General features: G+C 42.0%; 2 protein-coding genes and 3 long non-coding RNA genes across 5 annotated transcripts; 3 read left to right on the plus strand and 2 right to left on the minus strand.

Moving 5' to 3' along the window:
* The first annotated feature begins 1,839 nt into the window (after positions 1 to 1,839).
* Positions 1,840 to 4,893, plus strand: LOC124316040. Its single transcript, XM_046781778.1, has 2 exons — positions 1,840 to 2,302; positions 2,486 to 4,893. The coding sequence occupies exons 1-2, from the start codon at positions 1,840 to 1,842 to the stop codon at positions 4,891 to 4,893; spliced, it is 2,871 nt and encodes a 956-aa protein (XP_046637734.1).
* A 5,257-nt stretch (positions 4,894 to 10,150) lies between these two features.
* On the plus strand, positions 10,151 to 13,204 carry LOC124316041. The gene is made up of 2 exons (XM_046781779.1): positions 10,151 to 10,613; positions 10,797 to 13,204. The coding sequence occupies exons 1-2, from the start codon at positions 10,151 to 10,153 to the stop codon at positions 13,202 to 13,204; spliced, it is 2,871 nt and encodes a 956-aa protein (XP_046637735.1).
* A 256-nt stretch (positions 13,205 to 13,460) lies between these two features.
* Positions 13,461 to 14,022, plus strand: LOC124315769. The gene is made up of 3 exons (XR_006911654.1): positions 13,461 to 13,565; positions 13,646 to 13,913; positions 13,979 to 14,022. It is a non-coding gene; the product is annotated as an uncharacterized LOC124315769 (long non-coding RNA).
* Positions 14,023 to 16,290: 2,268 nt separating this feature from the next.
* Positions 16,291 to 18,390, minus strand: LOC124315753. The gene is made up of 3 exons (XR_006911638.1): positions 18,064 to 18,390; positions 17,218 to 17,957; positions 16,291 to 17,110 (listed from the first exon to the last, which is right to left on the minus strand). It is a non-coding gene; the product is annotated as an uncharacterized LOC124315753 (long non-coding RNA).
* A 7-nt stretch (positions 18,391 to 18,397) lies between these two features.
* On the minus strand, positions 18,398 to 19,295 carry LOC124315812. Its single transcript, XR_006911707.1, has 3 exons — positions 18,981 to 19,295; positions 18,751 to 18,868; positions 18,398 to 18,642 (listed from the first exon to the last, which is right to left on the minus strand). It is a non-coding gene; the product is annotated as an uncharacterized LOC124315812 (long non-coding RNA).
* Positions 19,296 to 19,849: the final 554 nt, after the last annotated feature.

Below are 19,849 nucleotides of genomic sequence, written 5' to 3' on the forward strand. Positions count from 1 at the left end.
AATGCTGCAGCACGATCAGCAGAGTCCGAAGTACAGCTTTGTACTCGACTTGAAGCAAATGCTGCTAGAAATGTTGCAGCACGATTAGCCGAGTCTGAAGTTCAGCGGTGTGCTCGACTTGAAGCAAATGCTCTCAGGAATTCTGCAGTACGATCAGCCGAGTCTGAACAACAGACTGTTAATCGCCGTGCTGAAGATGCTCTGAGGCATACATTCGACAGAGAAGCCGAGTGTCCTCAACAAACTGCTGCTAGACTTGCTGCTTCCGCTGCTCGATTTGCCGCCAGAATATCCAATGAAACCCAAGATGAAGCTAACGATAGGCGACAAAGTAATGCAAGTATTCAACGACGATCTAGGGAAACCCGTCAAATCTCCAAAGAAGAATATCTAGATGTTTTTGATGCTTCCGTCAATGGACCGCTTCATAAGCAACCTTTCGTCGACAAGCATATGAAAAAATTCCATTCTGAATTGCATCAATTAAATCAGCAGCATTGCCTCCACTGTCGAGAATTGTGGCCTACAACAGATGCAATTGTCGATCCCTACATTTGCTGCCGTTGCAAGAAACTTACGGAATTCAACCCTTTTGGCATTCAAAATGATATGGTGCGTGATTTTTCATCTATTCCACTAGCAATTCAGAAGCACTTTCGGGAACTTACTCCTCTTGAAGAAATGCTTCTCTCGCCAGTAATTTCCATCATGTCTGTCTTCCGGCTACCTTCTGGTGGACATGTTTCTCGTGGCTACGTGGCAAATTTCAAACAAGACGTAGCCGGATTCATCAGAGAGATTCCTCTCACAGCAGAGCAACTTCCGTGCCTCGTCATAAGAAGGAGAGGTGTGGACAACACCTGTGCCGAATTCAAAGTTTGCCGTAAACGAGTTGAAGCAGTTGGCCGATTTCTCATTCAGAACCATCCAGGCTTTGCTTCACATCGTATCACTTTTAGCCAGACCAACTGTGATTTGCTGCCCGAAGATGGACCTTTGTTAAATATTCCGACGATGGACAGCGACAACGATGAATTGAATGTCACTGACGAAGGAGCCATGACAAGGGATGTTCCATCAGAAGACATTCTTGATCAGCCACAACCTCCTGATGTCGCTTTCGTCATTTCAAACAACATCAGGCCTCCTCAACAAAATGAAATATTAAATGCGCTCGATCCGGTTAATTGGCCAACAATTTCAACTGAGCCTATCAACGAATTTGAGGTCATGTCTGGTCTTGCATCTCTGGCTTTCATCAAGTTGTTTCCTCTTGGGCAAGCTGACCCAACAAAGAAAGGTCGCAGACAAGACCTATCCGAACTCGTTGCTTCTAACCACTTAATGAAATATGCCGAGATTGATTGTACAAAGGAACCCGACGAATCTCATCCAAACGGGTATTTGTATTATCCGTTTGCTGAACATGAGCGCTTCTGTTTTTGGTCGGTTGATCGCATACGACGCCATCGAGCCCTTGGGCAGTGTTCCGTTTTTCTGAGACAAAATCCCGAAGAAGCTGCATTGTCTATGGAGGAACTTAAGGCTATGGCTGCCAACGGTCAACTTGACTCGGTCATCAGCAAAATGTACTCCTATACAGCCAATGTCACTGGCAGTGACGCCTACTGGAGCAAGCGTCGGAGAGAATTAGAGGCTATAATGCAACAGAAAGGTCTTGGCACGGCTTTTTTTACTGTTAGCTTTGCTGACAATCACTGGGACGACCTCCATCGTCTCATGCCCAACGGTTCAGCTGAACCAAAACTTCGCTACCAGAGTACAAATGCAAATTTACATCTAGCAGACTGGTACTTTTCCGAAAAATTACGTCTTTTCATGAAACATTTTTTCGGTGGTGTCTTGGATCTCGAATGGTTTTGGTATCGTTTCGAGTGGCAATCAAGAACAGCCATTCATGCCCACGGTGTTGTAAAGCTCAAAAACGACCCGGGGATTGCCGACCTAATGATTAAAGTCTACGCTGGCCGACTTATGGCGCAAAAACTAGCTGATCCACAGTACACAGCAAACCTTAGCGAACAAGACGTCCAAGAAAAGCAAGATCTAGTTGAAGCCGGCATTCTTGCAGAACTCAAGGTTCTAAAGTATGCCGATACTCTGTTGTGTGCCTGTAATACTCGGTCTGATCCAGTCAACCCGTTCAATGCTGAAGTACCAGTTCCCCATCCGTGTTCAAGCAATGTCTCGTCAATTTTGAACGATGGAGCAGCCATGGACGACTTCTACGAAAGATTGGCAAACTGTGTTCAACGTCACGTCTGTCGACCAGACGGTTACTGTAAATCGAAGGACGGCAAATGTCGTTTCCACTTTCCTTTTGATCTAGTTAGTGAATCGAGAATAGTTTTTGAAAAAATCGGAAACACAGACTCTGTTCGTGCGAAAATTGTTCTCAAAAGAAACGACAAGTACATGAATGTTCACAACAGATCAATGTTGGAACATTGGTGTGCCAATGTAGATCTTCAGCTCATTCTTGATCATCACGCTGCAATGAACTACATGGTCAAGTATGCTAGCAAACAAGAGCGGTCTGGAAACACTTTACAGCAAGTGATCAAAACGATTATCAACAAGGCTGATGTCACAGATAATGCTGGCTCCGCTTTTCGCTCCTCTATCATTCGTTCCATTGGCCATCGTGACATCGGGAAAGGTGAAGCGTCGCGCATTTTGTTTTCCGGCCACCACTGTGAATCATCCTTCAATTACGTCAACGTTTCTTTGGACCTGACTGTAAACGAAGTCTTCAGAAATCCAACGACTGGTGAGTTGGAAACTCGACCAACTCTGCTTACCTACTTTGCCAAACGTCATGTTTACATTGAACAAAACACCTACCCCAATTGGAATCTTGATCAACCCAATTTTATCGAGTTTTGTCGTCACTTCACTGTCGTCAAAGGGAATCTTAGAAATAATCCCAAGCCGGACAAGACCATTGTTTTGACATTCCCGGTGCATCGAAATTCTCCTACGTCAGCTACCTACCATCTGTTCTGCCGATATTCGCTAATCAAGTTTTTCCCATGGACGGAATCATCTATTCCAATGCTTTTGGATGACAACCTTGTCGTACGCCAATGGCAAGACTTTCGATTGACTGCAGCTCAGGAACTGCGTCAATATTTCAACTTAGACGAAGAATTACAAAGTCGATTAGATCAGGCAGCTGATGACCTCCAGGAAGAAGACAACATTGAAAACGACAACTTTAATCAACTTGAATGGCAGCAAGCGGTCGGTATGCGACCTGCTGGCGAACAAGAAGTTCGTTCTGATCTACCTGTGATTGACCGTTCTTTCCCTTGGCTGACTAGTCTTCAGCTTCATTACACTCCACATGAATTGGCCTGTGGAAGCACTTGGGTGGTTAATCATCTAACCAACGGAAGAGATCTCGGCACTGATTCTACAGATTTACCGTTTGTCAGTCCCAGTCAACTGAATCGTTCACAACGAATGTGGTTCGATATGGTTGTTGAGGCTCTGCAATCTCGGAAACAGTTGTTATTGATCGTCAATGGCACAGCTGGTACTGGCAAAACCTTCACTATTTCAGCAATTTCCAGTGCTGTCCCTAAAGAACATATCGTCCGTTCGGCCTACACCGCGAAAGCTGCCCATCTCATCCGCGGTGAAACTTTGCACAAGATATTTCAAATTCCAGTAGAAAAAGGCCAAGGCACAAAGTTTGGCCCTCTTAATGGAGCGAAACTGGCAGCTCTTCAAGAGAAATTTCGTCATGTTAAAATTATCATAATTGACGAATATTCAATGTTGAGCTTGACCATGCTTGGAAAAATTGACGCTCGTCTTCGTGAAGCTAAAGGCAACAACCTTTTTTGTGGTGGGCTGACTGTTATTTTGGTTGGAGATCCAGCTCAGCTTCCTCCTGTGGCTGCTCCTTCCCTCTATTCCCAATCAACAGCACCGTTTGCCAACGAGGGTCGGGCCGCTTACTTGGCTTTCCAATCCGTCATCAAGTTGACAGAAGTTCGACGACAACAAGTAGAAGATGGCGACATTGACCAGCAAACATTCCTGGACACACTCAACTCTTTGAGAGAGGGAAACTGTTCCATAGACCAGTGGAAATTCCTTCAAGCAAGGAATCCGGAAGCCATTGCCAACTTTGGCACTGATTTTGAAGATGCGACCTACTTGTTTGCCACCAACGAAGCTGTTAATCGCAGGAATTACTTTAAATTACCACAACTTCAAATGCCAATCACCCTACTACGGTCGGTAAATGTGCCTTCAAGTGGCAAGTCAAAGCCATCTGATCAGTTTCGAGGGCTTGAAGTTGAACTGTACCTTGCGATTGGAGCCCAAGTAACGTTAACATCCAACATCAACACGGATGTGGGTCTCACTAATGGTGCCAGAGGTACCGTGGTTGACATCGTCTATTCCAAACAGCCCAATGTTGATCTGCCTGATTTCATCGTTGTTAGATGGCCTGATTATACCGGTCCTCAATTCTTCTCTACAACCATGAATAACGGCATTTCAACTCACAACTGTATACCAATCCCGGCAATATCCATACGGTCTGATGACACGAGAGCCGTCCGGATTCAGTTTCCCCTTCGCCTGGCTTATGCGATGACCGTATGGAAATCTCAAGGAGAAACTCTAGGCAAAACTGTTGTAGACATCGGTCCCAAAGAAACCGCCGGCCTGACTTTCGTCGCTCTTTCAAGGGTAAGACACATTAGTGATTTGGCCGTCTTGCCATTTGACTATCAAAGAGCATTGAAAATATCGACTGGCGATGGGTTATTTGCTAGAAAGATGGAAGAAAGACGGCTAAATATGTTGTGTCAGGTTACACAAGATCAATGGTTTGAAAATAACCCAGAATAAATTTGTTTTATTTTCTTACTGTTTTGCTGTCTCACAAATTCGCTTTTCGTGTGCCTTTGTCACTCAACAACGTAACGTCACTTTTGAATACAAAATAGGTCCTGAATTTGTCATTTAAGACAGTTTTTAACTGGCTTACGACTATCCATTCGGCGAGCTGATAAGCTTGCTTTTCTATCTTACTTATATTCCTGTGATTTCAAATACCAAATTGAACTTCGTATCTTTGCGAGCCCGAAGGGCGAAGCTAATAATCGCATACGCAGAAAAAAAAAAGCCATGTCACTTTGTCTGTATGTATGTATGTATGTATGTATGTATGTAACGCTCCATAGCTCGGGCTTTTTACGACACATTTCAGACTTTTTGGTCTTAAAAATTAGACAAAAAATATGCGGTGCGACCAGAACAAAAATAATTTCATTTACTTAATTAGTTCTTCTGTAATTAATGAAAAACTGTTAAAATAATTGCTTAACGACTAGTGACATCTGGCGGTGGCGACTACAACTTTTCACCTTAGGTTTAAATTTCACTTTCCACTACATATGTAAGTGTCATTTATTTAAAGTGTTAAGTTAAAAATTCATCCTTCTCGTCGAATAATTTTTATTGAAATATATTCGTAATGGATGGTTAAACATGAGTAAAATAATTTTACGAATATATTCCGCCCAAACAAATCACCACCAGATGTCCGTAGTATCGCCGTGATGACGCAATCTTTGATGTCCCATCCATGACGCAACAACCAGATTTGCATTTATGTTTTGCAGTTATTTGACTAAAAAATGGTTATTTTTAAATTCAATTATTGAACTTTATTTGTAAAAATAGGAACATTTGAGTTGAGCAAACTAAACGAAAATAACTTGCAAGGATATTGAACTGTGACAGAAAAATCCCACAGGATTGCAATTGCGAAAGAAAGTGTTGATACGAGGTTATATAAGGGTGATTCGACTCGAGTTGATTTTAAAAGGGTGCCAAACACACACCGTTTCTGTCAGACTGTTTTTACCACACAAAAACACCGTTTCTGCCTGATTGTTTTTTTTACCATACAAAGAAAACAAGAAATCACATTGCTCCATCACTTTGATGATTTCTATTCCCAGAATATCGATTGTTTTTACCATAAAAAAAACAAATTGATTTTAAAGGGTGCCAAACACACACCATTTCTGTCAGACTGTTTTTACCACACAAAAACACCGTTTCTGCCTAATTGTTTTTTTTACCACACAAAGAAAACAAGAAATCACATTGCTCCATCACTTTGATGATTTCTATTCCCAGAATATCGATTGTTTTACCATAAAAAAAAACAAATTGATTTTAAAGGGTGCCAAACACACATCGTTTCTGTCAGACTGTTTTTACCACACAAAAATACCGTTTCTGCCTGATTGTTTTTTTACCACACCAAAAGCAATAGTCAAATCTATTCCCGGATTATCGAACGTCAAAATGTCTTCTAAGAGAAAACGAAAGGATGAACTTGCAGCTAGGCAAGCCAAAAACAAAATTACAAATCTGCTTGTTGACTTGTTGACTTGTTGTGACTGCTCTGTTATTTGCAAGGCCGACTAACTCTGTCTCTGTTCAGTGTTCATGGTCCGTGCGACTGACCGACTGTGCAACTAACTTAAAAACCCATTAGTAGATGTCGCCACTGTCGCCATTGTTGTTCCTGCACCGTGAAATGAGAAATGGGCGAAACAAATTGTTGCTAAATTTATACTTATATTCCTGTGATTTCAAATACCAAATTGAACTTCGTATCTTTGCGAGCCCGAAGGGCGAAGCTAATAATCGCATACGCAGAAAAAAAAAAGCCATGTCACTTTGTCTGTATGTATGTATGTATGTATGTATGTATGTAACGCTCCATAGCTCGGGCTTTTTACGACACATTTCAGACTTTTTGGTCTTAAAAATTAGACAAAAAATATGCGGTGCGACCAGAACAAAAATAATTTCATTTACTTAATTAGTTCTTCTGTAATTAATGAAAAACTGTTAAAATAATTGCTTAACGACTAGTGACATCTGGCGGTGGCGACTACAACTTTTCACCTTAGGTTTAAATTTCACTTTCCACTACATATGTAAGTGTCATTTATTTAAAGTGTTAAGTTAAAAATTCATCCTTCTCGTCGAATAATTTTTATTGAAATATATTCGTAATGGATGGTTAAACATGAGTAAAATAATTTTACGAATATATTCCGCCCAAACAAATCACCACCAGATGTCCGTAGTATCGCCGTGATGACGCAATCTTTGATGTCCCATCCATGACGCAACAACCAGATTTGCATTTATGTTTTGCAGTTATTTGACTAAAAAATGGTTATTTTTAAATTCAATTATTGAACTTTATTTGTAAAAATAGGAACATTTGAGTTGAGCAAACTAAACGAAAATAACTTGCAAGGATATTGAACTGTGACAGAAAAATCCCACAGGATTGCAATTGCGAAAGAAAGTGTTGATACGAGGTTATATAAGGGTGATTCGACTCGAGTTGATTTTAAAAGGGTGCCAAACACACACCGTTTCTGTCAGACTGTTTTTACCACACAAAAACACCGTTTCTGCCTGATTGTTTTTTTTACCATACAAAGAAAACAAGAAATCACATTGCTCCATCACTTTGATGATTTCTATTCCCAGAATATCGATTGTTTTTACCATAAAAAAAACAAATTGATTTTAAAGGGTGCCAAACACACACCATTTCTGTCAGACTGTTTTTACCACACAAAAACACCGTTTCTGCCTAATTGTTTTTTTTACCACACAAAGAAAACAAGAAATCACATTGCTCCATCACTTTGATGATTTCTATTCCCAGAATATCGATTGTTTTACCATAAAAAAAAACAAATTGATTTTAAAGGGTGCCAAACACACATCGTTTCTGTCAGACTGTTTTTACCACACAAAAATACCGTTTCTGCCTGATTGTTTTTTTACCACACCAAAAGCAATAGTCAAATCTATTCCCGGATTATCGAACGTCAAAATGTCTTCTAAGAGAAAACGAAAGGATGAACTTGCAGCTGGGCAAGCCAAACGTAGAGCAACGGAATCTGAAGAACAGCGGTTTGCTCGACTTGAAGCAAATGCTGTCAGGAATGCTGCAGCGAGATCAGCCGAGTCTGAAGTACAGCGGTGTGCTCGACTTGAAGCAAATGCTGTCAGGAATGCTTCAGCACGATCAGCCGAGTCTGAAGTACAGCTTTGTGCTCGACTTGAAGCAAATGCTGTTAGGAATGCTGCAGCACGATCAGCCGAGTCTGAAGTACAGCTTTTTGCTCGACTTGAAGCAAATGCTGCTAGAAGTGTTGCAGCACGATTAGCCGAGTCTGAAGTTCAGCGGTGTGCTCGACTTGAATTAAATGCTGTTAGGAATGCTGCAGCACGATCAGCAGAGTCCGAAGTACAGCTTTGTACTCGACTTGAAGCAAATGCTGCTAGAAATGTTGCAGCACGATTAGCCGAGTCTGAAGTTCAGCGGTGTGCTCGACTTGAAGCAAATGCTCTCAGGAATTCTGCAGTACGATCAGCCGAGTCTGAACAACAGACTGTTAATCGCCGTGCTGAAGATGCTCTGAGGCATACATTCGACAGAGAAGCCGAGTGTCCTCAACAAACTGCTGCTAGACTTGCTGCTTCCGCTGCTCGATTTGCCGCCAGAATATCCAATGAAACCCAAGATGAAGCTAACGATAGGCGACAAAGTAATGCAAGTATTCAACGACGATCTAGGGAAACCCGTCAAATCTCCAAAGAAGAATATCTAGATGTTTTTGATGCTTCCGTCAATGGACCGCTTCATAAGCAACCTTTCGTCGACAAGCATATGAAAAAATTCCATTCTGAATTGCATCAATTAAATCAGCAGCATTGCCTCCACTGTCGAGAATTGTGGCCTACAACAGATGCAATTGTCGATCCCTACATTTGCTGCCGTTGCAAGAAACTTACGGAATTCAACCCTTTTGGCATTCAAAATGATATGGTGCGTGATTTTTCATCTATTCCACTAGCAATTCAGAAGCACTTTCGGGAACTTACTCCTCTTGAAGAAATGCTTCTCTCGCCAGTAATTTCCATCATGTCTGTCTTCCGGCTACCTTCTGGTGGACATGTTTCTCGTGGCTACGTGGCAAATTTCAAACAAGACGTAGCCGGATTCATCAGAGAGATTCCTCTCACAGCAGAGCAACTTCCGTGCCTCGTCATAAGAAGGAGAGGTGTGGACAACACCTGTGCCGAATTCAAAGTTTGCCGTAAACGAGTTGAAGCAGTTGGCCGATTTCTCATTCAGAACCATCCAGGCTTTGCTTCACATCGTATCACTTTTAGCCAGACCAACTGTGATTTGCTGCCCGAAGATGGACCTTTGTTAAATATTCCGACGATGGACAGCGACAACGATGAATTGAATGTCACTGACGAAGGAGCCATGACAAGGGATGTTCCATCAGAAGACATTCTTGATCAGCCACAACCTCCTGATGTCGCTTTCGTCATTTCAAACAACATCAGGCCTCCTCAACAAAATGAAATATTAAATGCGCTCGATCCGGTTAATTGGCCAACAATTTCAACTGAGCCTATCAACGAATTTGAGGTCATGTCTGGTCTTGCATCTCTGGCTTTCATCAAGTTGTTTCCTCTTGGGCAAGCTGACCCAACAAAGAAAGGTCGCAGACAAGACCTATCCGAACTCGTTGCTTCTAACCACTTAATGAAATATGCCGAGATTGATTGTACAAAGGAACCCGACGAATCTCATCCAAACGGGTATTTGTATTATCCGTTTGCTGAACATGAGCGCTTCTGTTTTTGGTCGGTTGATCGCATACGACGCCATCGAGCCCTTGGGCAGTGTTCCGTTTTTCTGAGACAAAATCCCGAAGAAGCTGCATTGTCTATGGAGGAACTTAAGGCTATGGCTGCCAACGGTCAACTTGACTCGGTCATCAGCAAAATGTACTCCTATACAGCCAATGTCACTGGCAGTGACGCCTACTGGAGCAAGCGTCGGAGAGAATTAGAGGCTATAATGCAACAGAAAGGTCTTGGCACGGCTTTTTTTACTGTTAGCTTTGCTGACAATCACTGGGACGACCTCCATCGTCTCATGCCCAACGGTTCAGCTGAACCAAAACTTCGCTACCAGAGTACAAATGCAAATTTACATCTAGCAGACTGGTACTTTTCCGAAAAATTACGTCTTTTCATGAAACATTTTTTCGGTGGTGTCTTGGATCTCGAATGGTTTTGGTATCGTTTCGAGTGGCAATCAAGAACAGCCATTCATGCCCACGGTGTTGTAAAGCTCAAAAACGACCCGGGGATTGCCGACCTAATGATTAAAGTCTACGCTGGCCGACTTATGGCGCAAAAACTAGCTGATCCACAGTACACAGCAAACCTTAGCGAACAAGACGTCCAAGAAAAGCAAGATCTAGTTGAAGCCGGCATTCTTGCAGAACTCAAGGTTCTAAAGTATGCCGATACTCTGTTGTGTGCCTGTAATACTCGGTCTGATCCAGTCAACCCGTTCAATGCTGAAGTACCAGTTCCCCATCCGTGTTCAAGCAATGTCTCGTCAATTTTGAACGATGGAGCAGCCATGGACGACTTCTACGAAAGATTGGCAAACTGTGTTCAACGTCACGTCTGTCGACCAGACGGTTACTGTAAATCGAAGGACGGCAAATGTCGTTTCCACTTTCCTTTTGATCTAGTTAGTGAATCGAGAATAGTTTTTGAAAAAATCGGAAACACAGACTCTGTTCGTGCGAAAATTGTTCTCAAAAGAAACGACAAGTACATGAATGTTCACAACAGATCAATGTTGGAACATTGGTGTGCCAATGTAGATCTTCAGCTCATTCTTGATCATCACGCTGCAATGAACTACATGGTCAAGTATGCTAGCAAACAAGAGCGGTCTGGAAACACTTTACAGCAAGTGATCAAAACGATTATCAACAAGGCTGATGTCACAGATAATGCTGGCTCCGCTTTTCGCTCCTCTATCATTCGTTCCATTGGCCATCGTGACATCGGGAAAGGTGAAGCGTCGCGCATTTTGTTTTCCGGCCACCACTGTGAATCATCCTTCAATTACGTCAACGTTTCTTTGGACCTGACTGTAAACGAAGTCTTCAGAAATCCAACGACTGGTGAGTTGGAAACTCGACCAACTCTGCTTACCTACTTTGCCAAACGTCATGTTTACATTGAACAAAACACCTACCCCAATTGGAATCTTGATCAACCCAATTTTATCGAGTTTTGTCGTCACTTCACTGTCGTCAAAGGGAATCTTAGAAATAATCCCAAGCCGGACAAGACCATTGTTTTGACATTCCCGGTGCATCGAAATTCTCCTACGTCAGCTACCTACCATCTGTTCTGCCGATATTCGCTAATCAAGTTTTTCCCATGGACGGAATCATCTATTCCAATGCTTTTGGATGACAACCTTGTCGTACGCCAATGGCAAGACTTTCGATTGACTGCAGCTCAGGAACTGCGTCAATATTTCAACTTAGACGAAGAATTACAAAGTCGATTAGATCAGGCAGCTGATGACCTCCAGGAAGAAGACAACATTGAAAACGACAACTTTAATCAACTTGAATGGCAGCAAGCGGTCGGTATGCGACCTGCTGGCGAACAAGAAGTTCGTTCTGATCTACCTGTGATTGACCGTTCTTTCCCTTGGCTGACTAGTCTTCAGCTTCATTACACTCCACATGAATTGGCCTGTGGAAGCACTTGGGTGGTTAATCATCTAACCAACGGAAGAGATCTCGGCACTGATTCTACAGATTTACCGTTTGTCAGTCCCAGTCAACTGAATCGTTCACAACGAATGTGGTTCGATATGGTTGTTGAGGCTCTGCAATCTCGGAAACAGTTGTTATTGATCGTCAATGGCACAGCTGGTACTGGCAAAACCTTCACTATTTCAGCAATTTCCAGTGCTGTCCCTAAAGAACATATCGTCCGTTCGGCCTACACCGCGAAAGCTGCCCATCTCATCCGCGGTGAAACTTTGCACAAGATATTTCAAATTCCAGTAGAAAAAGGCCAAGGCACAAAGTTTGGCCCTCTTAATGGAGCGAAACTGGCAGCTCTTCAAGAGAAATTTCGTCATGTTAAAATTATCATAATTGACGAATATTCAATGTTGAGCTTGACCATGCTTGGAAAAATTGACGCTCGTCTTCGTGAAGCTAAAGGCAACAACCTTTTTTGTGGTGGGCTGACTGTTATTTTGGTTGGAGATCCAGCTCAGCTTCCTCCTGTGGCTGCTCCTTCCCTCTATTCCCAATCAACAGCACCGTTTGCCAACGAGGGTCGGGCCGCTTACTTGGCTTTCCAATCCGTCATCAAGTTGACAGAAGTTCGACGACAACAAGTAGAAGATGGCGACATTGACCAGCAAACATTCCTGGACACACTCAACTCTTTGAGAGAGGGAAACTGTTCCATAGACCAGTGGAAATTCCTTCAAGCAAGGAATCCGGAAGCCATTGCCAACTTTGGCACTGATTTTGAAGATGCGACCTACTTGTTTGCCACCAACGAAGCTGTTAATCGCAGGAATTACTTTAAATTACCACAACTTCAAATGCCAATCACCCTACTACGGTCGGTAAATGTGCCTTCAAGTGGCAAGTCAAAGCCATCTGATCAGTTTCGAGGGCTTGAAGTTGAACTGTACCTTGCGATTGGAGCCCAAGTAACGTTAACATCCAACATCAACACGGATGTGGGTCTCACTAATGGTGCCAGAGGTACCGTGGTTGACATCGTCTATTCCAAACAGCCCAATGTTGATCTGCCTGATTTCATCGTTGTTAGATGGCCTGATTATACCGGTCCTCAATTCTTCTCTACAACCATGAATAACGGCATTTCAACTCACAACTGTATACCAATCCCGGCAATATCCATACGGTCTGATGACACGAGAGCCGTCCGGATTCAGTTTCCCCTTCGCCTGGCTTATGCGATGACCGTATGGAAATCTCAAGGAGAAACTCTAGGCAAAACTGTTGTAGACATCGGTCCCAAAGAAACCGCCGGCCTGACTTTCGTCGCTCTTTCAAGGGTAAGACACATTAGTGATTTGGCCGTCTTGCCATTTGACTATCAAAGAGCATTGAAAATATCGACTGGCGATGGGTTATTTGCTAGAAAGATGGAAGAAAGACGGCTAAATATGTTGTGTCAGGTTACACAAGATCAATGGTTTGAAAATAACCCAGAATAAATTTGTTTTATTTTCTTACTGTTTTGCTGTCTCACAAATTCGCTTTTCGTGTGCCTTTGTCACTCAACAACGTAACGTCACTTTTGAATACAAAATAGGTCCTGAATTTGTCATTTAAGACAGTTTTTAACTGGCTTACGACTATCCATTCGGCGAGCTGATAAGCTTGCTTTTCTATCTTATGTAGGTTTATCTTGACCTAGTTTCCTTATTTTTATATTGTACCAACTTATTTCTTCAAATTCTAGATGCATACTGTCAGTCATTCCAACAAGTTGACTTAGCGCTCAGTCACTTTCCATCCAATAGATGATATGGCTGTTTCTACTTCTGTTTAGAAGGCAACCCAGTTGAGGGAAAGGTAGAGTTTTATTTCTCATAGGTAAATTTGTGTAAATTTGTAAATAACATAGAGAATTTCCTTGTCCCATTGCTATTTAGAGTTTCAGTGACATGAAGAGTGTGACGTGAATAATGCCATGTGTATGCATACACGTTCCAGTTCTGCTTGATGCCTTACTAAATTCATCACCTGTATGATAAAAGTAAGCATCAATACCACCTATCACCATGCTACTGCAAGACTTCATGACACCTTCTTAAGCATCATGGAATTTATCTCAACATGATGAGTAATCCTGTTGGTTGCTGTGAATTCCAATTTTACGGTTTTTTCATCAAGAAAATTGCAGTGTGCTTCTTAGAAAAGGTAACGATTGATATGCTTTATTAACTGTTATCGTTTCATTAATGCAATGCATTTTATTTTTACAGAGCACATAAGAGATCCTTAAGCCAATGCTGATCATTCTCCATGACAAAAGAGGTACTTCCACCTACGTTCGGCTCCATCCTTATCTTCAAGACGTACGCTCATCCTGCTTCAGTGCTCCTTATGCTGTAAAACAACTTTTCTTGCTTCACTGGCGAGGCTGGATCACTTCAGTTGCTGTGACACACCTGCAGTCACTCACCACGGGATTACGGCCAGGTACCGGACAATTGACTTATTTTCGTAGATTATCTACTAGTTATCTATTTATAATATATAATTATATGCGTAAAACTCTCTGTCTGTGTTATAATTCCAAAATCAGGCCGTAAAAACCGCAAAATTACGCGTAGAAGTGTTGGTGTGTTACGCATAGGCTACGTAAGTTACGGCCAGTCAACGTACGTTCGCCCCTGCAAAAGTTGGGGAAGCTAGAAAACATAGCCAGAAGGCATCCTGTCCCTCTCAAAAAAGCATTGGGTATGCTTTTTTTCGTTTGCAGGGGCGAACGTACGTTGACTGGCCGTAACTTACGTAGGCTATGGTGTTACGTATAGACGTTTCTTTTTTTTCTAACGCTAGATGGCTTTTCGATCATTTTCAGCTGTCAAAACAGTCAGTTTCAGTTACTTTGCAAATCTCGTTAAACATTTATCGGCAGCTGTTGTGTGGAAATTTTTTAGTGGAAACTGACGATAACTATTCCTCCAACAAAGCTCACTTGTTAGATTTTTAAATAATGAGTTTTTTTTTCTACTTCCGGTTTGCTCATTTCAGTCTGTAGATAAGTAAATATTCATTTAAGAAGCAAAAGAACCACATATTCGTGATCCTCGTCGAATTTGTGGTAAAGTTCATGAAATCTTTTTTACGTATTCGTACTTCCGGTTTCGAAAATTTTCCTGAACTATAGTTCAGGAAAATTCTCGATTTTGGCCAAATTTTGGATTTCGTTTAAATCACACCTAATCGACCCCAAATTTCATGGGGATCACGAATATGTGGTTTTATTTGACGACAGCTCAATGGTTGAGGAGCTGTGGTTACTTCCGGTATACTTCCGGTAAATTAAAAAAAAAACTAGCAAGTGAGCTTTGTTGAGTTAACAGTTCTCAATATTACAAGCTTGATATTAAGTTTAAAAAATTGCATCTTTAAATCTGTGAGCTTAAAAACTTGACTATTGTTTCTATCTGTATTATGTAACTTTTATTGGCATGTCACTAAATAAGAATTGTTTTCTCTTTATTCAGGTAATGCAGAGGAAACGTCGAGAAGATGGACACAAAACGCCGCCGGTATCTCCAAAATGTCAGCGCGGATCATCATTTGTTGTTGGTAATATGTTTGTGTGAACGTGTGAGTTAACCCGTTGGCTGCCACGCCTTTGTTCTCCCCTAGCTCTTTAGCACGGGCCGCGCTGTTCGGTCTCGTGGTTTTCATGCCGCGGGGCCGGAAAGTCGCACCAGCCCAAAATTCGCCGTAAGGCGCCTGTTAGGCAATGCACCATAGGGACTTCCCCCTTGTCGATGCGGTGATGGATTCTAGAGGTTGTGCATTCCATCTTCTCCTGTCACCGTGTCAGCCCGGACTTGTCAGCAATGGCAAGTCCCACTTGGTCATGGATCCTTCAGACATGGCGCGTAGAGTAGTAGAGAGCAACCTACGGGTTGTATGGCGTGGCAGCCAATGGGTTAACTTAAGTGTATGTATGTATGTATGCATGTATGTATGTGATTGTAAAATGTGGTGGAATTGTGGGTGGAGGTGGGATAATAAAGCAATTCCTTTTAAAGTTTTTGTTTGCTGTGTCTTAACACTTGTATAAAAATAATGTTAAGCAGTTGTATCAATATATTTCTTGCAACTTTAAAGTTTTACATTTATATATAAGTTATAGGCAAGTGACTAATCATTTCCAGACTATAAATTTCTATGGAGAACTAAACATTATCTGCAACTCGTAACTTCAAAAATTTAGAGTAAACACTCACCAGTACGTTTCTTTCATAACTTACCCTGAAGAGACGTTCGTCCAAGTGCCAGAATATGTCCGAATGCAAAGCCACTCGCTCAAGTCACTTTCGACATATGAAGTAAGAAAGATCCAACAAACATTGAAACACGTCGTAATGTCAAAAGGCTTGAAGGTGTTAAAATTCGTAGATAGTTTCCATTAAAAAATGTATTGAACAACAACAACAATTCCCAGTGACTAGCAACTATTTTGACATACCGAAAAATCTGAACAAAATTAAACAAAACAGAAATTTCGGGTCTAGTTTTTAGGAACCTCCCTGTGGTAAACTGGAGAAGCATAGGTTGAGATGTTATGTCCAGGTGCCTTAGTGGTGGAGTAACTCGGGGCAGTGGAATACTTCGAATCGGTGTAGGTTGGATCAGCGTAAGTGGTGGTATAATACCCAGGTGCCTTGGTAGAGTAGTACTTAAGAACTTTAGTGTAGTAGCTGGGAGCAACGTAGGTTGTAGTGTAATATACGGCTTCTTCGCTGTAGTACTTGCGGACTTCGGTGTAGTACCTGGGTATAGTGAAGGTTGTAGTGTAGTAAATTGAATCCTCAAGTGTAGTATTTCGGTCCAACGTAGTACGAAGGAGAAGCCGCTGTGTAGTGATTCGGGGCAGAGTAGTAGCACTCAAACACTTCGGTGTAGTAATCGACCGCTTTGGTGGCGTAATCAGCTGGAAACGGAGTAGTAGCTGGAAACGGAGTAGTAGCTGGAAACGGAGTAGTAGCTGGAAACGGAGTAGTAGCTGGAAACGGAGTAGTAGCTGGAAACGGAGTAGTAGCTGGAAACGGAGTAGTAGCTGGAAACGGAGTAGTAGCTGGAAACGGTGTAAAATACTGGGGCAGCATACGCAGTCGTGTAGTACTCCGATGCCTTGGTGGTGTAACTTGAGGCCGAGTTGTACTTTACGGCTCCGGTGTAGTAGTTCGGGACATCATAGTTGTAATGCTATGGAGCGTTGGTGGTGTAGTATTCGGTTGTTGCGTATGTTGAGTTGGACGGCGGCGTTACGGTTTGATATCCACCATACCCACGAAAAATCGGTACACCAGTTACCGACCCAACCATCAAGGATACAACCAACAGCAGCACGACACCATAGTTGACTAGACTGTAAATAATTGTAACATTAATTTACAATAATAACTGGCATGTTAACAAACAGAAAATATATAAATTTATATAAAACTACAATTAGCAACAGAATATTTACCATTTGGTTGTAGCGTAATATTCGGTGGCCTTAGTGTAGTAAAGGGGAGCCTCAGTTTGGTAGTAGCTTGGAGCAGAGTAATACTTGAGTCACTCAGTGTAGTAAACTAGGGCAGTGTACGTGGTTATGTAATATGAGGCCTCTTCGGTGTAGTAGTTCGGGGCTTCGTCGAAGTATCTAGGTGTAGCGTACATTATGGTGTAGTAAACTGAAGCCTTGGTATAGTATTTCTGTTCAACGTAGTAGGTACTAAGGAGCAGTTGCTGTCTTGTAAGTCTGGGCTACGGAGTACTTGACCGCCTCAGTTGTAGTTGCGTAGCTCATGGCAGAGTAGTACTTGTACGGTTCGGTGTAGTATTCGACCGCTTGGTATTGTAATAAACTGGAGCCTCGGTATAGTAGCTGGGAGCAGAGTAGTACTTGGGGGCTTCGGTGTAGTAGATTGGGGCAGCATACTTGGTGTTGTAATAATTGGGAGCATCGGTGGTGTAGTACTCAGTCACTTCGGTGATGTAAATCAGGACCGCGTTACCTGTCGCGCAACTCTTGAACCTTGGTGGTGTAGCACTTGGGGGGCCACGGCGTAGTAAGAATATATTTTGCGTATGTTGACTTCGTTATGTAGTAAGGCGGCGGCGTCGGGGTTTGGTATCCACCACACCCAGAAGGCATCGGTACACCCGTGGACGACCCAGTCATCAACGATACAACACCCAACAGCAACACGACCAATTGGTTGACTAGACAGTAAATAATTTGAACAAGAATATACAATAACTGGCATATTGGCACATAATTAAAAAATATAAATTGATACAAAACTTAATGTAACAAAAGAATATTTACCCATGATTGCGTACTGATAATACGACGAAGAATGCAGTTTTGCGCGGCAGTTGTTGCCGTGTGTGTCAGATATTGTGTGGTAACAGAAAGATGCTCACTCGACGTACTTAGGCGCTTCTGTGTAGTATTCGACCGCTTTGGTGGTGAACTTAGCTGGAGAATCGGTGTAGTAGTTGGGAGCAGAGTAGTAGTTGGGAGCAGAGTAGTAGCTGGGAGCAGAGTAGTAGCTGGGAGCAGAGTAGTAGCTGGGAGCAGAGTAGTAGCTGGGAGCAGAGTAGTAGCTGGGAGCCTCGGTCTAGTTGGGTTGCGCAGCATACGCAGTCATGTAGTAGGGTACTCCGGTGCCTTGGTGGTGTAGTACTTGGGAGCCTCAGTGTAGTAAGCTGGTGCAGCATACACAGTTGTGTGGTACTCCGGTGCCTCGGTGTAGTAACTGGTCGTTGCGTATGATGTCGTGTAGTAAGGCGGTGGCGTTGAGGTTTGATACCTGCCATACCCAGGAGACATCGGTATACCCGTAGTCGACCCAGTAATCAACGATACAATCAACACCGAACAGCAGCACGACGTCATAGTTTACTAGACAATAAATAAATGGAACATAAATAAGCAATAGAACTTGCACATTAACACATACAAAAAAAGTAGAGTTGATTTACAACTCTATGTAAAAATCAAAATATTTACCCATGATTGCAAACTGGTAATACGACGAAGAATACAGTTATAATGACGACTAGCGCACTGCAGTTGTAGCCGTGTCGGACTTGACTGTCTTTCGCCTCTTCTTTCTCCTTTTATTTGACTAGCACTAGACATAATAATTTGAACATAAATACTCAGTAAAGCTGACATATTAAGAACTAGAAAAAAAAATATATAAATTGATACAAAATTCTATGCAACAAAATATTTACCCATGATTGCAAACTGGTAATTTGACGAAGAACATAGTTGATGACGACTACTAGATCGCTGCAGTTGCTGCCGTGTCAGAGATTCTCACTCGACTGATTCCTGTAGCCTTTTGTCTCTCCTTTTATACGATTTTTTCTCACCCTTATTCACCTCCTAAGCCTTGCGGCTATTGTACCTACTTGATAATGAAGCAACACGTCTCGTTTTCACCCAACCTCTTACACCACGGCATGACACGTTTTACGTATAATGATCTCCGTGACCTTCGAGCGTGAAAAAAATGCAAACTGGCCTTTCCTTCTGCAGGTTGACGTTGTTGGGGATGGGTCTACAACAACCAATATCAAAATGGTTATGGCTTTTTTTTTGGCATTTTGTTTTCCTTTCCTTGTTTTTTCTTACCAATCCTTTCCTTTTTTTCGATTTTTTTGTTACTCCGGTTCATTTTTAATCCTTTATCTCCCTTTTTTTTATTTTTCTTGCTCATCCTTTCCTTTGTTTGGTCAATTTTAGTGGCAAATTTGAGGAACCCCTTTTACTCAGTCCCATAACTAGACAGGACTGTAATCATGATTCTTACAATGCTTTGTCCTTTAGTTACATTTAGAGGCAAATTTAGACAATGATTAGGTGGGAATTGAAATAAAAACAGACAGTGGATTTAGAAAAGCAATGTCAAATTTACAATAAGTCTCAATAAGTTTGAAAGTAGCGCAACTTTCCAATGTTCAGTGAATTGATAAGCGAAATAACAATCAATTCGTCCACTGACGAACTAGAGTGCAACTATATGGTTTACTAGGAAATTTGTTTAAAATAGATTTCGTATTTGAAAAAAAGCTGATTCGAACAAAAGCGGATATCAAAA

This window comes from Daphnia pulicaria, chromosome 11, assembly GCF_021234035.1.
Source record: "Daphnia pulicaria isolate SC F1-1A chromosome 11, SC_F0-13Bv2, whole genome shotgun sequence".
Taxonomy (NCBI): domain Eukaryota; kingdom Metazoa; phylum Arthropoda; class Branchiopoda; order Diplostraca; family Daphniidae; genus Daphnia; species Daphnia pulicaria.